Source organism: Lupinus angustifolius, chromosome LG05 (assembly GCF_001865875.1).
Source record: "Lupinus angustifolius cultivar Tanjil chromosome LG05, LupAngTanjil_v1.0, whole genome shotgun sequence".
NCBI classification, from domain to species: domain Eukaryota; kingdom Viridiplantae; phylum Streptophyta; class Magnoliopsida; order Fabales; family Fabaceae; genus Lupinus; species Lupinus angustifolius.
In genome coordinates this window covers 244225-264855 of record NC_032013.1, presented here as the reverse complement: position 1 = coordinate 264855, position 20631 = coordinate 244225, and the positions used below count along the sequence as shown (strand labels likewise).

General features: G+C 34.0%; 1 protein-coding gene across 1 annotated transcript; it reads left to right on the top strand.

Annotated features, from left to right (window-relative positions):
• LOC109347263 (nuclear pore complex protein GP210) lies at window positions 1569-18871 on the top strand. Its single transcript, XM_019586977.1, has 36 exons — window positions 1569-1826; window positions 2252-2517; window positions 4370-4527; window positions 4632-4848; window positions 4941-5290; window positions 6075-6254; window positions 6484-6613; window positions 6705-6853; window positions 7128-7239; window positions 7323-7888; window positions 7996-8119; window positions 8213-8487; window positions 9005-9112; window positions 9480-9542; window positions 9863-10054; window positions 10843-10899; window positions 11041-11109; window positions 11514-11660; window positions 11767-11886; window positions 12047-12166; window positions 12837-12992; window positions 13077-13139; window positions 13546-13679; window positions 13804-14215; window positions 14737-14839; window positions 14935-15047; window positions 15444-15515; window positions 15746-15821; window positions 16055-16162; window positions 16282-16423; window positions 16522-16593; window positions 16686-16902; window positions 17021-17087; window positions 17328-17419; window positions 17634-17694; window positions 18359-18871. The coding sequence occupies exons 1-36, from the start codon at window positions 1654-1656 to the stop codon at window positions 18715-18717; spliced, it is 5823 nt and encodes a 1940-aa protein (XP_019442522.1). The 5' UTR covers window positions 1569-1653; the 3' UTR covers window positions 18718-18871.

The following is a 20631-nucleotide window of genomic DNA, read 5'->3' as shown; positions in this document are numbered from 1 at the left end:
CATTGCCATACTTGTGAATCTAATTTTGGAGCACATTTTGGTAAGGAACATTTGGAACATTTCATTTCTGAGCAGAATAGCTGTTTTCAAGTAGTGTTCGATATTAATAACATTTCCTCATTCTATTGATAGTAAATTAATTCAATTTGTAATATGTGGTTGTCTATTCTGATAAGTATCGATAAAATTATTTTGATATATCTTAAGATCTAGTAAAGTTTTACACTATTAGACTAACGTCTTACTCGTATTTTCTTCACGTTTTAAAATTATAAAGCAACAAAAAATAAAAAATAAACAATGAAATTAAAAGAGAGTAGATGAACTTAGTTTGACTAAGTCAAATTCTTTGTTGGATGTGGGGTATTCCTTAGACAAGAAGTTAGTTAATACAACCCTTCTTATAAATTTAAAATAAATTGATTGAATGAATATTTCTTTGTTGGAAGTAAGCATGAGATTGAATTAATTTGATGAAGCATGAGATTGAATTAATTTGATGAAGCATGAGAATGAATATGCCAATCATGCTAAAAACACACAACATGACTTTCCAAGGTTTTACTATCTCATTTCTACCATCACTTTTATTATAAGTAGACCAACAACATACACACCACACATTGGGCCTCCTTGTTCTATGTGGCCCAATTTTACACCTCTAATAAATATATATCTCATAACTTATTTTTCATATTCATGCCTCTTGAGAAAAAAATATATTCATTCACTTTGTATGAGTTTTATGTATTGTTCTTGTATTATAGAGTGATGAAGCGTATATGTATAAATCTTTACACTCATAAATATATATCTCCTTCCATCTCATAATATATGTCGTTTCATATGCTATAAGTTATGATTGACTAGAAAAATACTTAATAAATAAAATTTTAATTTAAATACATTTTTTCAATTAATCATAGCTCATATAATATAGAGTGACTCACATTGTAGAACAGATAATATGTTCTACTCTCTCTTCATACTGAAAATGATTTTTAAGTCATTACAAAAAATGGATTTTTAATAATATTTATTTATTTTAATTAATCATATATAAGTACTGTGAGTTTTGTAGTTGAAAGATCAATTTTTAGTGCATAATTTTTTTAGTACCATCAATGGTATCTCCTTACCATTTTAAGTAAGGAATTAATCATTTTTTAGGTGTATGATTGTCATTTCTAACAAATATCATTTTCAGGAACTAAACACACGACTTTTTGATCATTCTAGATATCTAGTGAAACCTCATACTACTATACTAACATCTTATTGATTTAGTAAGTATAATTTAAAATGCAATAAATGAACTTTGTAAATTTATTAATTATGAATTGAATAATAACAAAAGGAGTTAACTTACCTAGTACTAATTTACATTGGGAAAACAAATTTGCTTTTTATTTTCTTTTTCTTAACAATATAAATCACTCTTTTTCTTTTGTTATTTATGGAAAGATCAGAATAACTGATATGGTGTATTAATAAATAATGAATTAACAGTTCCCACTTAATAACCAATGAAATAGTGCCACCTATCCAATTATCTATTTCTTTCACCCTTCAAAACCCTAAACCCTAAATAAATGTTACTTACCATTTTGAATGAATTCAAAATCTGAACTTTTCTTCGTTTTGTGAAGTAAGATGAAGTTGTTATTGAGTTTTATGTTGATGGTGATGGTTATGGTGATGATGAAGATTCATCATGTAACTTCATCAACTGGGCCCCACATTGCAGATGTGAATCTTCTTTTGCCACCGAAATTGACATTCCCAGTGGAATATACTCTTCAAGGAACTCACGGTTGTTTCAAATGGTTAGTTTGCTCTTCTATATAGTTACTTTGCTCAACCAACAACGTGTTCGTCTAGTGGTGTAAGGTCTCGTTACATCATCCTAGGATGACTGCAAGGTTACGGGTTCGACTCCTGAGAGCGAACTTGTTGGGAGAGGCAGACATGCACTCGGAAAGGGATTAGTTTACCTTTGTTAGTACAAAAAAAGTTAGTTGCTCAGAAAATGTTGAAAGATAATAGGAAATGCCAAAAATAGCTGCATATTTCATTTAAATGTATAACTTTGTCTTAAGTTTTTTTTTTAAAATGATTAATTAGATATAAGCATGGGAAAGTTTAAATTGTTTGTTATGAGCATTATTTGCATTTTAAACTTAGTCTTAAGGTTTTTTTGTGATTGAGTTCATCTTGATGTTTATGTGATTTCTTTGTATTGTGTTCTTAGGTCGTGGGATCATCATGATATACTGTCTGTTTTGCCTGAGTATAACTCAAGCAGTAAGTGCTCCACTAGTGCGAGGCTGCGGTCGATTGCTCCTTATACCGGTCGGAAGGAGACTGCTGTTTATGCTGCTGATGTGCAAACTGGAATAGTAATCCGCTGCAAAGTCTTCATTGACAACATATCCAGAATCCAGATATTTCATCAATCTATTAAGCTTGATTTAGATGGGCTTGCTACACTACGTGTTCGTGCATTTGACATTGAAGGTATTCATCAAATCATATTGATTTTGTACTTTTCTCGATATTTTTGTGATCTAAGCAGACCAAATAGGTTTTATGCGTAGGAGGTCAAGCATGGAAGTAAGCAAAGATATTTATACATGATTTTCATTAATTTTGGAAAGGCCTATGATAGAGTGCCTAGTGAGGTCTCGTGGAAGTTTTGGGCGAAGAAAGGAGTCCGTATTGTGTATATTGAAGCAATCTAAAACATGTATGATGAGACTAAAACTAGTGTGTTAACACATTGTGGGGTCACAGAAGATTTCGCTACAACTATAGAATTAACCAAGTCTCAACTTTTGGTCCTTAGCTTTTTTTACCTTTGTCTTAGATGTGCTTATTGAGCATGCGCAATATCTACTTATCTAGTACCAGATTGCATTCTTTTATATATAGGAAAAGAGAGCTTTGGAGCCTGGACTAGGAAGCATATGGCTTCTAAAATATAGTATGTGGATTGTATGTTAAGCATGTAGTGCATTAACAATATCTTCGAGGTGAAAATGGAAATCATGCATCACTGCAAGTTAGCCAGTTTAGTTATGTCAGTTCAATCATACTAATGATGGTGAACTAGAGGGAGATGTAAACCACAGTATTGAAGCTTGACAGATGAAATGGAAAAGTGCTTTGTGTGATAGAAAAGCCAAGATACAAATGAGGTGAAATAGAGCATAAGTTTAGTGTTTTGTGTTCTAGATATGAGGGTGTTGCATTAGATGAGTGAACATACAAGATTAGATAGGCTTAGGAGTGAACGCATGTGAGAGAAAGTAAGGATATCACCTATTAAGGAAAAGATGGTAGAACCTTCTAGCCATGGTTTCTTTAGTGGTATTTCCTTGACATGCATGCATAGAGATTGACATGCCTTGTTACATGACAAAATATGTTTGACCGTAATTGTTTATTTATTTTTTAGGCGAATATGAAGAGTTTGGGCTTCATTGTGCTTCGTATTTTTGGAGCTTGTTGAATGTTCTTGTATTTATATACCTTTTTGTAGTTTTTCTTATGGAGGATATCTCCCCCTCCTTTTTTCTAATCCTATTTCATCTTAATGAACTTCTATTTCTATCTTGGAAATAACCTATATGCTTGCGAGGGTAAGATTGCGTACATCTAGCCTCCTCAGATTACACTAGGCGGGTGCCTTGTGCACTGAGCTGCCCTTTTATTTAAAAAACAATGGCAAAATCCCACCTTAGTTGGTTTTGGCCATGTGAGAAGTCTATCTGGAATCCCCGTACGAAGAGTAGATCAGGAGGAGGTATTGGACTTGAGTCCATTTACCAAACCCCACATAACGAGAAATGCCCTTGCTGTTGTTCATTGTTAGGATCCAACTGCAAAGTATTGGACTTGAGTGTCACATTGGAAGTATGGAATTGTAATGCGCGGGGTTTACAAAACCTTGCGCTCTCCAACTACAATAGCTAGATTTTGTGGCGAGATTCTACCAAGGTTTTTATCATTTATATTATATGTTTAGTTCACCAATTATATACCCCATTATGCCCAGACTCACTGTTTTGCATATTCTATGTCTTACCTTAGCAGAATTATTCTCTCCAAAACATAAAAAAGTGACCTATAGTAAACAAAAGAGTGCATCTCGATTCCAAGGATGGCATGAAAAGTACTGCGGGGTTGATTTTGCTCTGTTATACATAGGCAATCAACTATTAAGTATTCTTTTTAGTTTTTTTAATCTACAGATATGTTTATTTCTAGCTTAAAGTTTTCGACTAATTTTACATTTTATCCCCTTTCCTCCTTTATCATATGTTTATGCAATCAGAGACATTCATTAGACTTTTCTTCTGTACTGCAGAAAATGTATTTTCCTCATTAGTTGGCTTACAGTTTGCGTGGAACCTTATGCCTGAAGCTGATGGGTTGCCTCATCACCTTGTTAATGTTCCTCTAAAAGATTCTCCCCTTGGTGATAGTGGTGGCGACTTAGATATGCAAATAAAACTTGAAGACATTGTAAGTCTGCCACTAGCGGGTTTAAATTAGTTAAGCCACTATGTTACAACTTAGAATACATATTTAATATATATCCAACCTTTTTTCCTGGTTCTGTTTTGCAGGGTGTATTTTCAGATCTGTTTGTAGTAAAGGGAATTGAGATTGGCCATGAGATCGTGTCTGTGAATTTGCTTGAGCCACAGTTGAAGAATTTGGCTGATGAGATTCTTCTCACTGTAGCTGAAGCTATGTCACTTGAACCTCCCTCACCAGTTTTTGTCCTAGTTGGTGCAGTCATTCCCTATACTCTTAAAGTTATCCGTGCAAATGCCCCTCAAGGTTTCGTCTTTCGAAGTCATAAAACCTTTATTTATATGATTATGCTGTCAAATGATCAACATTCTTACCAATATTTTTGTTTCCATTTGTAGTGGTCACTCTACCTTCACCACATCATCGGTGGTCTGTCTCAAATGCTTCGGTTGCTCAGGTTGACTCGAAGACGGGGTTAGCATATGCATGGAACTTGGGGATGACAACTATCATTGTTGAAGATACAAGGGTTGCGGGCCATGTACAAGTTTCATCATTAAATGTGGTCTTACCAGCTTCTTTATACCTATATATAGCACCTCTATCTAGTTCTGGTGATCCTGGGGAAGGAATCCAATCCATTCCTCTAATGGCCCGTTGGTATGTTATATCTGGCCACCAATATCTTATCCAGATAAAGGTTTTCACTCATGATCATGATGATGCTCAAGAGATTTATATTACAGAGGTAGCTTGTGTCATTCTGCTTTATCCTTTTAATTATTATTTTAATGACAACAATGGTAAAGCATGTTTACATTAGGCCACTTAATGATCTGTATGATTCGAAATTCTTACTACCTTTTACATCTCTTTCAGTAAGCTCTCATTTTCTTAGAAACTCTTGTGTTCCTTTTCACCCAAATGCTCCACCAAACAGTTGGAAGGAGCAAATTTGATGCAATTGGTGCATCCATGGTAGAGCACCTTGTGGACTCAAATGAACAGAAAGGAACCAAATTGATGATTCATTTACTGATTGCCAAATAAAAGTTAATGGCACTGTGTAGATATCCAAGGATAAGAGCATAACTCAATTAAAGAAGACAAATCTATTCTATACCAAAAAAATATTGTTGCATTATCTACTAACGGCAAACACCAAAATATTCACCCACAACTGTGTGTTAGAGTATTTACTGTTGATGGCCTGACTTGTCAAATCAGCTTTGCTTCTGTTATGAATAGCTAGAGTCTAATAATGATTAGGACCAATTGTTGATAGCCACCCCATCAATAGCATGATTCAACTTAGTCATTTTACGTCTTCCATATTAAAATGATTAGTACACATCTAACTTGTGTATCAATGTAAAGAGATGTAGTCATGGCATTGTGATATTTTCAGTATGCATTTCTATCTTATTTCTTCTGATTTATTTATAAATTATACATCTGCATTAGGAATTTCTCTTCTAATCAATCTCCTTCCTCTCATATACAAATTGGTTAACATATTCATTTCATTGCAGAATGACGATGTTAAGGTTCATGATAACCAATCTGATTACTGGAAAACATTTTGGGTTTCAAATGATATTGCTTTAAAGCATGGCTGGTGGAATTCTAAAATCTTGAAAGCCTATTCACCTGGACTGGGAAAATTGACAGCCTCTTTGAGCTATCCTGTCGGTGCTGATGAGAAAAAGGAGGTAGGAGGTGGTCATTCTTTCTTCAAAGTTTTCTCGAAAAACACATTCTTCTACAATTAGCTCCTCAATTATTTGCACTCTCCTTTTCTTGATGAACCATCACCATATGTTACTACGGTTATGATGTATTTCTTCTTTGTTTGTGGGTGTAGAGAGGCTACATGTTGCTTTGTAGGCTTGGGAACCTTCTAGTAATTTTTTCAGTGTTTCACTTTGTAAATCCTTGCAGATTATGAAGGTTGAACAAGAAATCATGGTTTGTGATCAAGTAAAGTTTACTTTGAGCAACGAAAGTAGAATCATCGTTCTGCCCTGGGCCCCTGGTGTTTATCAGGAGGCAGAGTTAAAGGCAATTGGAGGTTGGAAGCTTTTTCCATCTGCTCAAATATGAATTGACTAGCTTATTTCTGATATTTATTAATGTACTTTTGATCCCACTGCATGGTGTAGGTTGTGCAAAAGCAGTGAATGACTACAAATGGTTGTCTTCAGACACATCTACTGTATCTGTGTCGGTTTTTGGTATTATCCAGGCAAAAAAGCCTGGTAAAGCTACAATCAAAGTGTTATCTGCATATGATTCATTAAACTATGATGAGGTAATGCTATCATGAATACACTAGTGATGTTTTTCTGAAAAGGGACAGCAGAATGTAAAGAGGCTTGTTGAATTTCTGATGATAGTAGGATATTTTTCTTATTATAAAAATTTTGTGAGAGGTGTTTTCTGTCTGTAACTCTGCACACCACTTGTCTGTCACTCTGTCTTCTATTCATGCATAAAATGTTCTCTTAATTTTTTTTCAAAATACTTTGAATGTCTATATACAATTTTTAAAATGTATTTATTTTATATTTCATAATGTATTGTAGATTCTTGTTGAGGTCTCCACTCCATCTTCTATGGTTATGCTTCACAGCTTTCCTGTAGAAACTGTTGTTGGATCAAATCTTCAAGCTGCTGTGACAATGAAAGCAGCAAATGGTGAGGCACCATATTCAGGGATATTGTTTACTTTTCCATTTTACTGTTTAGTGTTTTTTACTATATTGATTTGTCATGCGCAGGTGCATTTTTCTATAGATGTGATGCCTTCAATTATTTGATAAAGTGGAAAGCTGGAAGCGAGTCTTTTGTAATTGTGAATAGAACTCAGGACTTGGAAACAGTGCCAAATACTCAGCTCCATTCATCAATTGAGGGCTTCCCCTGTTCTTGGACTTATATACATGCTTCGAATCCTGGTCAAGCTGTGATCCATGCCGTACTCTCTAAAGAATATCACCAATACAGTCATGGTCCTGTTGTCTTAAAAGCATCTTTACATATTGCGGCATATCTACCCCTGATTGTTCATCAAGCAGGTGACGGAAACAAATTTGGTGGTTATTGGCTTGACTTGGCTCTAACAGAAAGTAGCAGCTTAGAGGAGTTATATCTTGTCCCTGGGACAAATTTAGATGTATTACTTGTTGGTGGACCTGAACGGTGGGACAAAGGTGTTGAATTCATTGAAACTGTGGAAGTTTTAGATGAAACGAATACTTTGGTTGAAGATGGGGTTCGTGTGCAATGGGTATCTGACAGCTACAAAAGTTTGTATAGAGTTTTATGTCAAAAACGGGGAACCTATGTAAGTTTCAGTGTTATTTTCTTCATAGGAAGCTTCCTCTTATATTTAAGATGACACAAAAGCTGGCAAATATTAATAATGACCTTTTCTTGTTTCAAATGACTCAGAAACTTCTTTTCAAACGAGGAAATTTAGTTGGGGATGACCATCCTTTGCCTTCAGTAGGTGAAGCTTGGTTGTTAGTTACATGTAGTATTCCCTCTTCTATTGTACTTATAGCTGATGAAACAGGTAAACACTATTCTGCACAATATGATTGAGTCATTGGCAAATGGCAACACATTTTTTGAAGTTCTCTATCTCTTAATTAATGGTGCATTGCAGTGAATGAACGTGAACTTATTAGAGCTGCAGCACAAGCTGACCGTAGTTCAGGACAAATTCGTGATGCACCTATTACTGTAGCAAATGGTCGCACCACTCGGATATCTGCTGTTGGTATTACTGATTCCGGTGAAGCTTTTGCGAACTCATCATCTCTCAGTTTGAAGTGGGAACTTGGAAGTTGTGAGGCACTAGCATATTGGGATTATGCTTTCGATTCTGTGAAATTCAACAATTGGGAGAGATTTTTGGTCTTGCAAAACGAAACAGGATTGGTACTGAAAGAATGCTGATAAATTTTGTCATTTTATTTTTTATCTGGCCCTGTTACTTTTATTTGGCAACTGCCAACTTCTGACAATTTAACTACCGCAGTTGCTTGTGAAAACTTGCTGTCTCAAAAACCAGTTTATTTAGGCTTGCCTTTGAACATTACTTTAGTTTATATACGTCCTACTTAATAACATATGAATGTAGAAATCTGCAGATAAGTTATGCTATAAGTGTAAGCTTGTTACCACTATTTGACATGTTATAGAGGACTGTTGTCTGTTAATTCTCAATGTCCTGCTTATAGATAACTTTTGCAGAAATAGTGCATTTGAATAAGTTTTAGTGATCTTTTCTGATGCATACGTGGCTGTGTACCTAACATGCAATTTTTTCCCACTTGCTAATTATTTTTCAGAAAATGTTGACATTATTCTATTAAAGGAAAAGGTGACATTAATTTACTTACTTTGTTCTAATGTATGGATAACTAAAGTTACCTTTGAATGCTGTGCCTGTTAGTGTATTGTTCGTGCTACTGTTACTGGCTTTCCTGATAGCTTGGGAGAAGATACTCTTCATCAGTTTCCTGCAACTGAAAATTTGCTGACAGATGCAATTCGTTTACAGGTACTATCTGTTTGAGTTTGTTTTTCTTCAAGAGGAAGCTGATTCTTTTACTTTAGTTGCTTAAAATATTTAGTTTACGAATTACAAGTTTCATGGTTAGTTTTTGCATCTTCTCCTTGTAACTGTTACTTGCTCCGTGACTTGGAGGTCTCGGGTTCAAATCCTGGGAACAACATATTTGCTTGTGAGGTTAAGGGTACATACATCTAACCTCCCGGATCTCACTAGGTGGGAGCCTCGTGCACTGGGTTGCCCTTCCAATAACTATGTTCTTTATGATGGGATTTTGTAGCGCACTTATATGCACTTATTTTTGTTATTCTGTCTTGAAAAGTTGTCTTATCTTTACATTGATGCAACAATGCAGCTTGTTTCTTCTCTAAGAGTTGATCCAGAGTTCAACTTGGTATATTTCAACCCTAATGCAAAGGTAACACACCAACACCATTATTTGTAGAGATTTTCTGTTTCTTTGCCGAGTCTAGAATTTAGTAATTCTCTGTTTGAACATTGATTTTTCGTTGGCTGCACTCTGGGTTCACCATTTTAATTTTAAGCAAAGTGGCTGGGTTTTCATGTATTTAGTGAAGATCATGACAGCATATTATTAATATTTATTCATTGATGTTATATTTGAGTTTATTTTGCAATTAAATGTCTTACATAATGCTTTTTAGTGATAAAATTATACTGTTAATGCAATTTAGATAGCATTAAGGGCTTTTAGTTATTTTTTATGTCTGCCTCCAGGTAAATTTGTCAATTACTGGTGGGAGCTGTTTCTTGGAAGCCATTACAAATGATTCTCAAGTTGTAGAGGTTTTCCAACCACCATCAGGATTACAATGTCTACAACTGATTCTGTCCCCAAAGGGATTAGGAACAGCTAATCTGACTTTATATGACATTGGGTTAAATCCTCCGCTAAGAGCATCTGCACTCGTAAGCTCCTTTTTTCTCTCTCACGTTTGATTTGGTAGAAATTTAAGGATAAATGCTTGGTTGTGTCCATAGCTCATTTATTTAAAATTTATTAGAGGATTAAACATATACCAACACAACCAAGCCAAATTTCTGTGGCAGTGCTCTGTTTTTTACCATGATAAAAAAAACACAATGAAGATGACCACACCGATTAAACACACACACATATATATATATATATTTTGTTATAATCTCTTAGAATGATTAGTGACTAATTTGTATCTTTCTTCTTGCACACTTATGACTTCTATTTTTGTTTGGAAAGCCACAAATATCTGTGTCTTGTCATTCAAATGTAAATAACAATGTCAATATCAAATCTCTTAATTAGTTTTAAACTTTTAATGTACCACATTTCTTGCTTACTAAAAATATTAGTTCCATTATCTCCTTATTGCTTGTTTAGTGTTGAAAAAGTTACAATTGCAAATTGGTTCATACACTAAGAACATATACTTCTATTACTTTTTTTGTAAGGAGATGCTCTTTGTTGACCAACACGAAAGGATTTATTTTATGTGGTCATATCTAATTTTGACGTCAATTTTGTATCGAAAGCTTACCATCTTCGGTGGAATATTTACTGACCTCTAGTAAGAGTTTAAAAGGTATCACCTGTAAGTGTCAATAAAGTTTTGAAATTTGCATGTCTCGGTTTTCTGTACTGCAATACAACTTGATCTTGATGTATGATGATGATCAAGTGATGTTTAATGTTTGATGCTTAGAACGGTTAAATATTGCAGGTCCAAGTCGCTGATTTAGAGTGGATTAAGATAATGCCAGAGGAGATTAGCCTAATGGTATGTTGTTTACTAAATTATTCTCATTTTGTGGCCAAAACTGGCTTTGAATGAGACTTTCTTTGATGAATATATTCTCAAACGAGAAAAAAAAGAAAGCTAAATGAAACCTTTTCTAACCTGCTATTCTGAACTTTACAGGAAGGAAGTTTTCAAACTATTGACTTATCAGCTGGTATTAATGATGGAAGCATTTTTCACGCTTCTCAGGTTTGAGTTATTTTTCTTTTTTCATTTTAGGATCTGTGCTAGAGGGTGAGCTTTGACGCAATGATAAGGTTGTTTGCCTTGTGACCCGGGGGTCATGAGATTAAATTCTGGAAACAACCATTTCGCTTATGAGGGTAAGGCTGCATATATCTACCCTCCCAAAACCCTACTAGGTGGGAGCTTCGTGCACTGGGTCGCCCTTTATATTAGATCCGTGCTTCATTTTCTTGTGGTCGGTATGCTTTAATCCGATCTTGTGGGAAATGGATGTAATCTGAGCTGCCTTGAATTTTGTCTCAGTCCTTTTGGATAATTGTCTTGCCCATATTCACCTATAGGAAAATATTGTAGTGAGAGTTTTATATTTTGAGTCATAGTTTAATGATTTGGAAATTGTGATGCAGTTTGTATACATGAATCTTCATGTACATGTTGAGGATAGTATAATTGAGCTAGTGGATATTGACAATATCTCAAGTCTAGTTGGTGGACATGTGAATGCACCAAGTTTTAAAATAAAGGGGATGCATCTTGGAATTACAACCCTTTATGTAAGCCTATTATTGTCAACCTCTATAATCTATACCTCCATTTCAATCAAATTTCTTTATAGACTATTGAGAATTCAAAAGCTTACTTATTATTTATTGTAATTAGGTCAGCGCCATGCAGCATTTTGGCAATTTAGTACAAAGTCAAGCTATGAAGGTGGAAGTTTATGCGCCACCAAGAATACACCCTTCAGAGATTTTCCTGTTACCCGGTGCATCATATGTGGTAAGTTCCAGAGTAGAAGTGTTGTTTATTCAGAATTATAAGTTTGACTTGAAAATGTGAACTTCAAAAGAAACCCATATGCTAACATTCTTTTCTTCAACTTGTGTTTAACTTTTATTGGTTCTATGATTAGACCATTTTGTTTTCTTTATTTGCTTAGCTTACCATGCAAGGAGGCCCAACTCTCGGTGGTCGTGTTGAGTATTCAATTGAAAATGATAAAATTGCAAGTATTGATAGATACTCTGGACGGCTGTTGGCAATTTCTACTGGGAACACTGTAAGATGTGAAATCCTGCTCAGATGTATTTTTGTTCCCAATTTTGTTTAGCTTTAGCTATATTAATTGTTAACTTGTTATAAAATGTTGATAGTCATGTTTGTTCATGGTTTAGCTGATTGTCTAGAACAAATTTCTTTTATTCATCAACACAAGATAGATACCGTACTTTGGCCGAGCACAATAATATTTTGTTTCATTTGAGTGACAATGTTATCAGAACAGGAAACTTGCTGATGTAAAGTTATGGCACCCTCAATATTAGGAAAGTTACTTGGGGTGGTATTAGAGCCTAATTTTGATTACTGCCCACATTCTTCAAAATTAAATTGTTGTCCACACTCCATCTCAAGGCTCTAGTGTGAGGGTGTGTGTTCACTGTTCAAGATATACAAACAACCTTTTTGGGCCTTCACTTAATGCTTTAAGCTTTTAGGTGATTTGGTCCTTGACAATACCCATTTAAATGTGTAAATTTTTTATTTCATTGTTCAACCTAGATTCAATGTGTTATTTATTGTCTGTTGGGTTGGACCCTTTTCTGATCCAACTCCATTTACGTCATACCCAACTCCATTTATTTCTGTAACAGTTCATCATTCACTTTACATTTAAACATGTGGTTTGTAGAAGATATTAGTCTAATCCAAGACATCTTTCTTATGGTCAGACAATTCATGCCAGAATCTTTGTGAATGACAATAGTGTGATTTGTGAAGCACTAAGCATTTTAAGGGTGGGAGTTCCGTCTACTGTCACATTGCATGCGCAGAGTGAACAACTCGGTGTTGGAAACATATTGCCAATTTATCCATTATTTCCTAAGGTGATAGTTAAAATCAGAAAATGAAAGTTTACATTCATTTATGTATTTCATGTCCTAATATAAATACCTTGGCGGTATTGACAGGGGAATTTGTTTTCTTTTTATGAGCTGTGTAAGAACTACCAATGGACTATTGAAGATGAAAAGGTTTGGTTTTATGATTTATCTTCAAATCTATCTTTTCTTTTCTTTTCAATATGATGTTTTTCTTTTCTTTCAATATAACACCAAGCCGCAACCAATTGTGTTCCTTATTTCCACAATTATCAGCAAACTTCATTAATGGACAACTCCCTTCTCAAATTAAGAAAAACAACTACTATAGTTAACAAACTTGGCAGAAACTTTTACTTAGGCATGTCATAAATCATGCTAAAAAACTGTATTTGGGCATCACCTTGCAAACCCCTACCCTGTAAAACTCTCAATTGAGGGGAGTAATCTGTTCGTCTCGCTCTCCATTTATTTCCTTCAAATTAATTGCTTCCAAAGAAAATCATGCCCAAAGGTGTAAGATAGTCTAAAGAATTTCGACTTTCCTTTGTTTCTTTAGGTATTGAATTTCAAGGCGGCAGAGAGCTTGCTTGGTGAAAAATATGGGATTCAGTTTACTGCTCCAGAAGAAAGTCAAGTTAGTGGCTATTTGGATGAGAATGACATTAAGTTTATTAATGTCTTGTATGGAAGGTATTAAGTTACATAGCATTCTTGTTGAGAATAATAGCATCTGATAAATATGTAAAATGCATAAGGGTAAGGAGTATTAAATGACATTAGAATATGTAATATAATAACATATATACATTTCCAGATCTGCAGGCAAGACCAATGTTGCTGTGTCTTTCTCATGTGAACTTCCAACTTCTGGGTCCAAGACACTTTCAAAATCCTATAGTTCATCTTTTTCTGTAACGGTGGTTCCTAATCTTCCACTGGCTTTGGGAATCCCAATAACCTGGATTCTTCCTCCACATTATACAACTACAAGCCTTTTGCCTTCATCCTTAGAATCTTACACTCAACTTAAAAGTCTGAATCGCAAAGGAACTATCAGCTACTCTTTATTGAGAGGTTCCGAGAAAAATGATGCACTGCAGACAGATGCCATATTCATTGATGGAGATAGAATTAAAACAACATCAAGTAATAATGTTGCATGCATTCAAGCTAAAGATCGTATCACAGGAAGAATGGAGATTGCTTCTTGTATCAAGGTTGCCGAGGTACGGAATTTAATCCTTCACTTATTATATAGCTGGGGCTACTTGTTTGCAATCAAATGAGAGTCCAAGCTTTTACTTTCAAGCATTGAGGCATGCTGGTTTCTGCTAGAGCAGTCTGTCTCTATTGGGCACCAACGTTTAACTGAACCGAATGGATCTAATATCATAGCGATTCAACAAAGTTTTACGTTAGTTATAGACTTCCTAAAACAACCTTTAACCGGGCTTAGGATCGGTTATGTATAACATCGAACACACATATGCAAGTTATTTAGAACAATACATGGTTTTATGCGTATACTAATCACTTTATACTTTGTTTCATTTAATTAGATGGGAGAGGAATGAACTATTTTAGATTAAATTTTTAACATGCTAGTTGGTCTTATTGTGGCGAGAGTTGTTTATATTCTTGTGCTGCACTTCTGTCTATTTTATTGACCATGTTATTTGAATACTGGACATACCTTTATTGATTTTGAAACTGTAATTCACATCATAAAATTATTAATTATGATCAGGTGACTCAAATAAGAACTGCCAGTAAGGAGGTTCTGTTCAATGTAATTGACCTTGCTGTTGGTGCAGAACTTGATCTTCAAACAAGCTTTTATGATGCTCTAGGTATCAGTGACCTTTTAATCATGAATCACATGTAGGAACATTCAGACTGAAAGTTTTCATCTTCTTTTGTGTCTTAACTGTGTTCTTTTCAACAGGAAATTCTTTCTATGAAGCATACAACACAGTGCCATTTTTTGCTGAAACTAATTACCCCGATGTTCTCTTCATCAACAGAACAGATGATGGAAAAGGGAATGTCCATATCAAGGTTTTTTATGGTTCCTACGTGAAATCATTTTCATGCTTGTCCTTGTTTTTATTTTTACTTTGGGCAACAGGGAGAATAAGATTGCAGCTTATGTGTTCTTAGATTTTGGTGACTTTTTGCTGGTATTTGTGTTGAACAGTATATCATGTGACTTCAGTCTCTAATTAGTGATGCCAACATAGTTTTTTTAAATCAATATCTGGCTTAATTCACTGTATTTATCTTTGTGATTCAACTTGAGAAGAGTTTGTGAGTGCATGGTATTGGTTAAGATCAAACTATATTGGTTTAGAACTTTAGAGTCTACACAAATTTTATGATGCCTGATACTTTAGTTTATTATCTTCTAAATGCTTTGCTCAGCTAAGTAGTTTATTATGCTATTCATTGTTGAAGGCAATTCGGCATGGTAAAGCTCTTGTGCGTGTATCAATTAGTGAAGCTCCACAAAAATCTGACTATGTGCTGGTAAGTATTTGATTTTTGTCCAAAATAAAAAGCAAATCTCTGCTCTATGTATCCTGATCCGTTATCCTGAAATCTGCCTTATAATTAACATTTATTTATTTCTCATTGCTACCTCAAGAATTATCCTTTTGTCCAACTTCTTATGTTCATTATTCTGCTGTGTATTCATCATGCTTTACTCTTCCTCTGCCCTCTTGCACTATCTTAGTGTTTTTTCTTTTTTTTTTCAGATTAGAGTTGGTGCCCATATATATCCTAAAAATCCAGTCCTTCACATCGGAAGTCCTCTTAATTTCAGCATAAAAGGTTGCTTCTAATTTATTCTTCTCCTAATGTCTTCACTAATGATTTTCTTTAAATAAAGAAATTGTCATATGGTGATTAAAGATGCATGTCGCGAACCCTTGTTCCCCAAAAGAGTCTGCACAATTTAGTCCCTCATGTTGTGAAATGGCTAATAAAGTTCACCCTCCCATCAGTTGGAGTTCAGACTCTAGTGATCTTGCATACGATAATGTCATTTTATTTTTATGATTTAGGTTTGAATGATAAAGTGTCCGGACAGTGGTTTTCCACAAATGAAAGTGTAGTATCGGTTGACGCATTATCTGGGATGGCGAAAGCTGTTGGGGAAGGTTCCGTCCAAGGTGCTGATATAGCAATATTTGTGTACAGAAAATGAAATCTATTTTGTAGTTTTGTCTGGAGTTTTTTGCTTTATAAACAATTATACCTTTCATTGGTTGAAATTTGTTATTATGAACAGTGTCTTTCAAGTATGCAAGATCGAAACTGCAAACAACAGTGACAGTATTGAGAGGAAATACTATCACTGTTCATGCTCCAAAAGAGCTATTAACTAATGTTCCGTACCCTTCAAAAGGATACAACTTCTCTGTTAAGTTCAGGTACGTAAACTATTATTCTCGAGTCTAAACATGTACTTGGTTTGAATGCAATCACTGATCCACCATTAACTTCTTTGTGACTGAATCAATTGCAATAGTGAAAGCCTTGGTGCACCTCGAGGAAGCAAGGGAATTTCTTTTGATTGTAGAATAGATCCGCCATATTTGGGGTATCTCTTTCCTTACTCATAATTATTTGTTATGGTCCTTTAAACAGTCGATTAATTCTTAAATTCATATTGCATATTCCCCCTTACTGAAGGTACGTGAAGCCATGGATGGATTTGAACTTTGGTGACACATATTGCCTATTTTTCCCTTACACACCGGAGCATTTGGTGCACTCGGTACCTAAGTTAGAAGGCATCAGACAAGAGATATCTCTCTCTGTATATGCTACTCTAAAAGAACTTGAACATGTTTCGGGATCTGCATCAGCACTTTTTATTGGAGGGTTTTCTATAATGGAGTTCGGAAAGGTGATTTCTTACCTTGTTTCTTTTCTTGCTCATTGCTTAAAACTTGATAGAGTAAATATCTGCATGACACTGAAACAAATATTAATTTTTATTTATAATGTTAATATTTCCCCCTCAGAATTCAATGCAGCTGAATCTGACATCCGGCTCTAACAAATCTAGCATAACCATCTTGGGAAATACTGGTAAGATGGCATACCATGGTACATCTTTTAAATAAATACTCATTTTTGTTGCAAATTTTCCATTTCTTCAAAAAAGTTTTTTGGAGAATAACTTTTTTTAGAATCCTAAAAGAAGGTTGATGTGTTTAGTGGGTAACATTAACCACTTAACTAATTGTTGAGAGCATAGTGGGAAGAATTATTTCATCACTGTCATCTACTGTGTGTATATTGAAAACAAGTTTGTTATCTTCTTATTAGATGTTGAAATACACTGGAATCGCCGCGATTTGATTATGATCAGTCCCATCCATAAAGAAAATTCTGGTGTTGGAGGGTATGCACAATATGAGGTGATTACTGTTACTTTGTCTCATTCAAATCTGAAGTTGATTCTTTTATAGTGTAACCAAGTTTTATTCACTAGTTAGAGAATGCATTCTTCATGAGCCTTATGTTTCTTTTCTTTGCAGTGTTCTCCATTGCAAAAATATCACCTCAGAAGTTAATACTTAAAAGTTAACCATTGAACTGATCCATATTTATTTTTCTTGTCCATGTTTATAGGTAAAACTGCTGAAAGCCAAAAGATTCAAAGACAAAATCATCATCACACTCCCATCTAATGGTTACCTCTTCCTCTTTATACATTTTAATTCCCATAAGCAATTTAGTAAATTTTATAGGTTAATCTAGATTTTTGGTCTATATGTTGTGAATTTGGTCTCTCTACATAGAAAATTCAATTCAGTCCCTATACATACAGTTAATTTCAATTTGGTCATTATCTACCACCAAAGTGTTAGTCTAGTGGTGTAAGGTCCCATTAGATCCCTAGATAAACCAAAAGGTCGAGGGTTCGATTGCTGGAGTGACACTTATTGGGAGGGGTAATCACGTACTTCGAAGATGATTAATTCTTTACTCATAGAGTAAGTATCTTTTATTGGTATTATAATAGTTTATTGAAGTTTATAGTGACTAAATTCAAAAGGGGTGTCACATGTATTGACCAAACATATAAGTAGGTCCTTAAATGTGTCACAATCATTTTCAATTTAGTCCATATATTGTAACTCCAACCAATATTATAACAACAATAAAGGATGAGGACCAAATTGGAAATAGTTGTATAAGGACTTAATTGAATTTTTTTGTACATATAGGACCACATTGAAAATAAGTACCAAATATATGGAACCAAAAATACAATTTAACCAAAAATATTAAATAGGGTAAGAACATGGCACATTAGAGGTAACAAGTTTTATCTTTGTTTTACCTTTTTACAGGCCAGAGAGTGGAAATAGACATCAACCATGAACCAGAGGAAACAACAACATCATCAATTTTAACCTTAAACAAAGCTTTCTGGGCAAGCATCCTTGGGTGTCTTCTGTTGTCGATTTTCACAGTCGCGATCTTCATACGTTACTTGGACAGACCAGAGAGACTACAGCAATCGAGCACTCCGGTTACCGGAAGCAATGCAGCACCTACAACTCCTGATAGAAGCAGCCCTGTTGTTATAAATGAAATGTCTCCTAGGACTCCTCAACCATTTGTAGACTATGTAAGGAGAACAATTGATGAAACTCCATACTACAATAGAGAAGCAAGGAGAAGGGTTAATCCACAAAATACTTATTAGACTTATGGAGTATGAATCATACATGTAGCATCACCAATGTTGTATAATTTTCACTCACAATTTTGGTAACAAGTAGATATGTAAATTTAGGAATGCATGCTATCATTCTCTCATAATTATTTAATGTTAAATATTTGTGTTGTTTGTAGGTTAATGTTGTAGCTATATTACAATGCATGTGTTTATTTAATTGTTGTCCTTCCTGACAAGTTTCACTCACGAGAATCGGATTCTTGATCTTTCAGTTTTTCCTGGATCTAGTGGAGCTTTAGGTCGTTGGACCAATATGCCTTGTTGGTAGGGAATATTTTAATGTAATAAAAATATTACAAATAACCTAAAAATATCAATAAACAATAAAAGTTTTACTCAAAATTAAATTTAACGTTTTTTTTAAATTGATTGAATCAACTCGCCTATTGGGCCAAGTCATTGATTATATGTTGAAAATGACCAAATTGAATTAGTTCATATCAATTTTGGGTATAACTGTTCGAAGAGTGACTCAGATTGACCAATCTGAGACAAATATAATAATAGTCATTCAACTAGTGGTTTACTGATTAAATTGTGTACCAAACAATTACATATCTTATAACAAATTTATTAAAATAAATATTATTTGCAACATCTAACTAAATGATTGATCGTGTTACAAATAATTATTAGATGGTGTAAGACCCCACTAGATCCTCAAGATGACCAAAAGGTCAAGAATTTGATTTATGTGAGAGACACTTGTTTGGAGGGACAACTATATACTTCGAAAGAGATTAACTATTTGGCATCGCTCGATCCATGTAGAATTAATATTTGGTTGTTATTGTATTGATATAAGGAAACATGCCTTGTGTGTTTACATCTTTTGTCTTTAGAAAGTCTGAAAATTCAAATTCTTCAGCATGTCAAGTTAATTGATTTAATTTTCTACCAAAACTTAAGTTTCTCTATGTTTAATATCTATTAAAAATTTTGTAAGTATTTTTTGTTGGTATAGTTATGGGTATCTCCTAATCTTAGAAAGTTTTGTAAGTTTAGTGCACCAATGAATAATTTTCAAAATTAATGAAGAAGCTAATGCTCTTGGCAGAGCTAGGTCTAGTTCTTTCTGGTTCTTAAAATATTCACCAAGAAAATTATGTCCACTTATATAGTTTCAATTTCAGCAAACTTTGATTAACTGAGAATGTTACTTGAGAAAGAATAGTTGTAAATCAATATCAAAATTTCAGTTCAAAGATGTCCCTAATGTTAAATAAATGAACATTAGAAACATCCAATACAAAAATAAAAAATTATCTCCACAAAACAATGATAAGATGATAGCTAAGAGGACCAAGTAAGTATACATAACAATTTATTGTAGGGATAAAAAAGTTGGAGTATATATCCTATAATTATGCCTTAGATGATTTGAATATGTGAGGAGAAAATCATTAGAATTTATCTTTCAATACAAAATAAATCTATTGCAATATATAATTAAAAAGGAAAATAATAACATAAATATTATAATGTCATAATATTAGATGACTTGTATACAAAACAAAATATGATTAGAAATGAATGTAATTAGAATAAAGTTTGAATAACACTTATTATAAAAAATAGGGTAGAATCAAGTCAATGATTTGAATCATTTCTCTCCACATGCATTATTGTAGAATTTGAGTCAATGAATGTAATAGGAATAAATTATGGATATTTCACTTTTCTTATTAATAATTCTAAATAGAAAAGAAAAATGAAGACTTAGTAAATAATCAAGATGAGTTTTAATAAAAAATCATTTTAAATGATATTCTATTTTTTAATAAAACAAATTTTACTAAAAATGCTTATTTATTTAACTCAGCTCGAACTGACCCATCTCCTAACTAGTTCGAGTTCCTCTTTCAATCGGTTATGCACTAA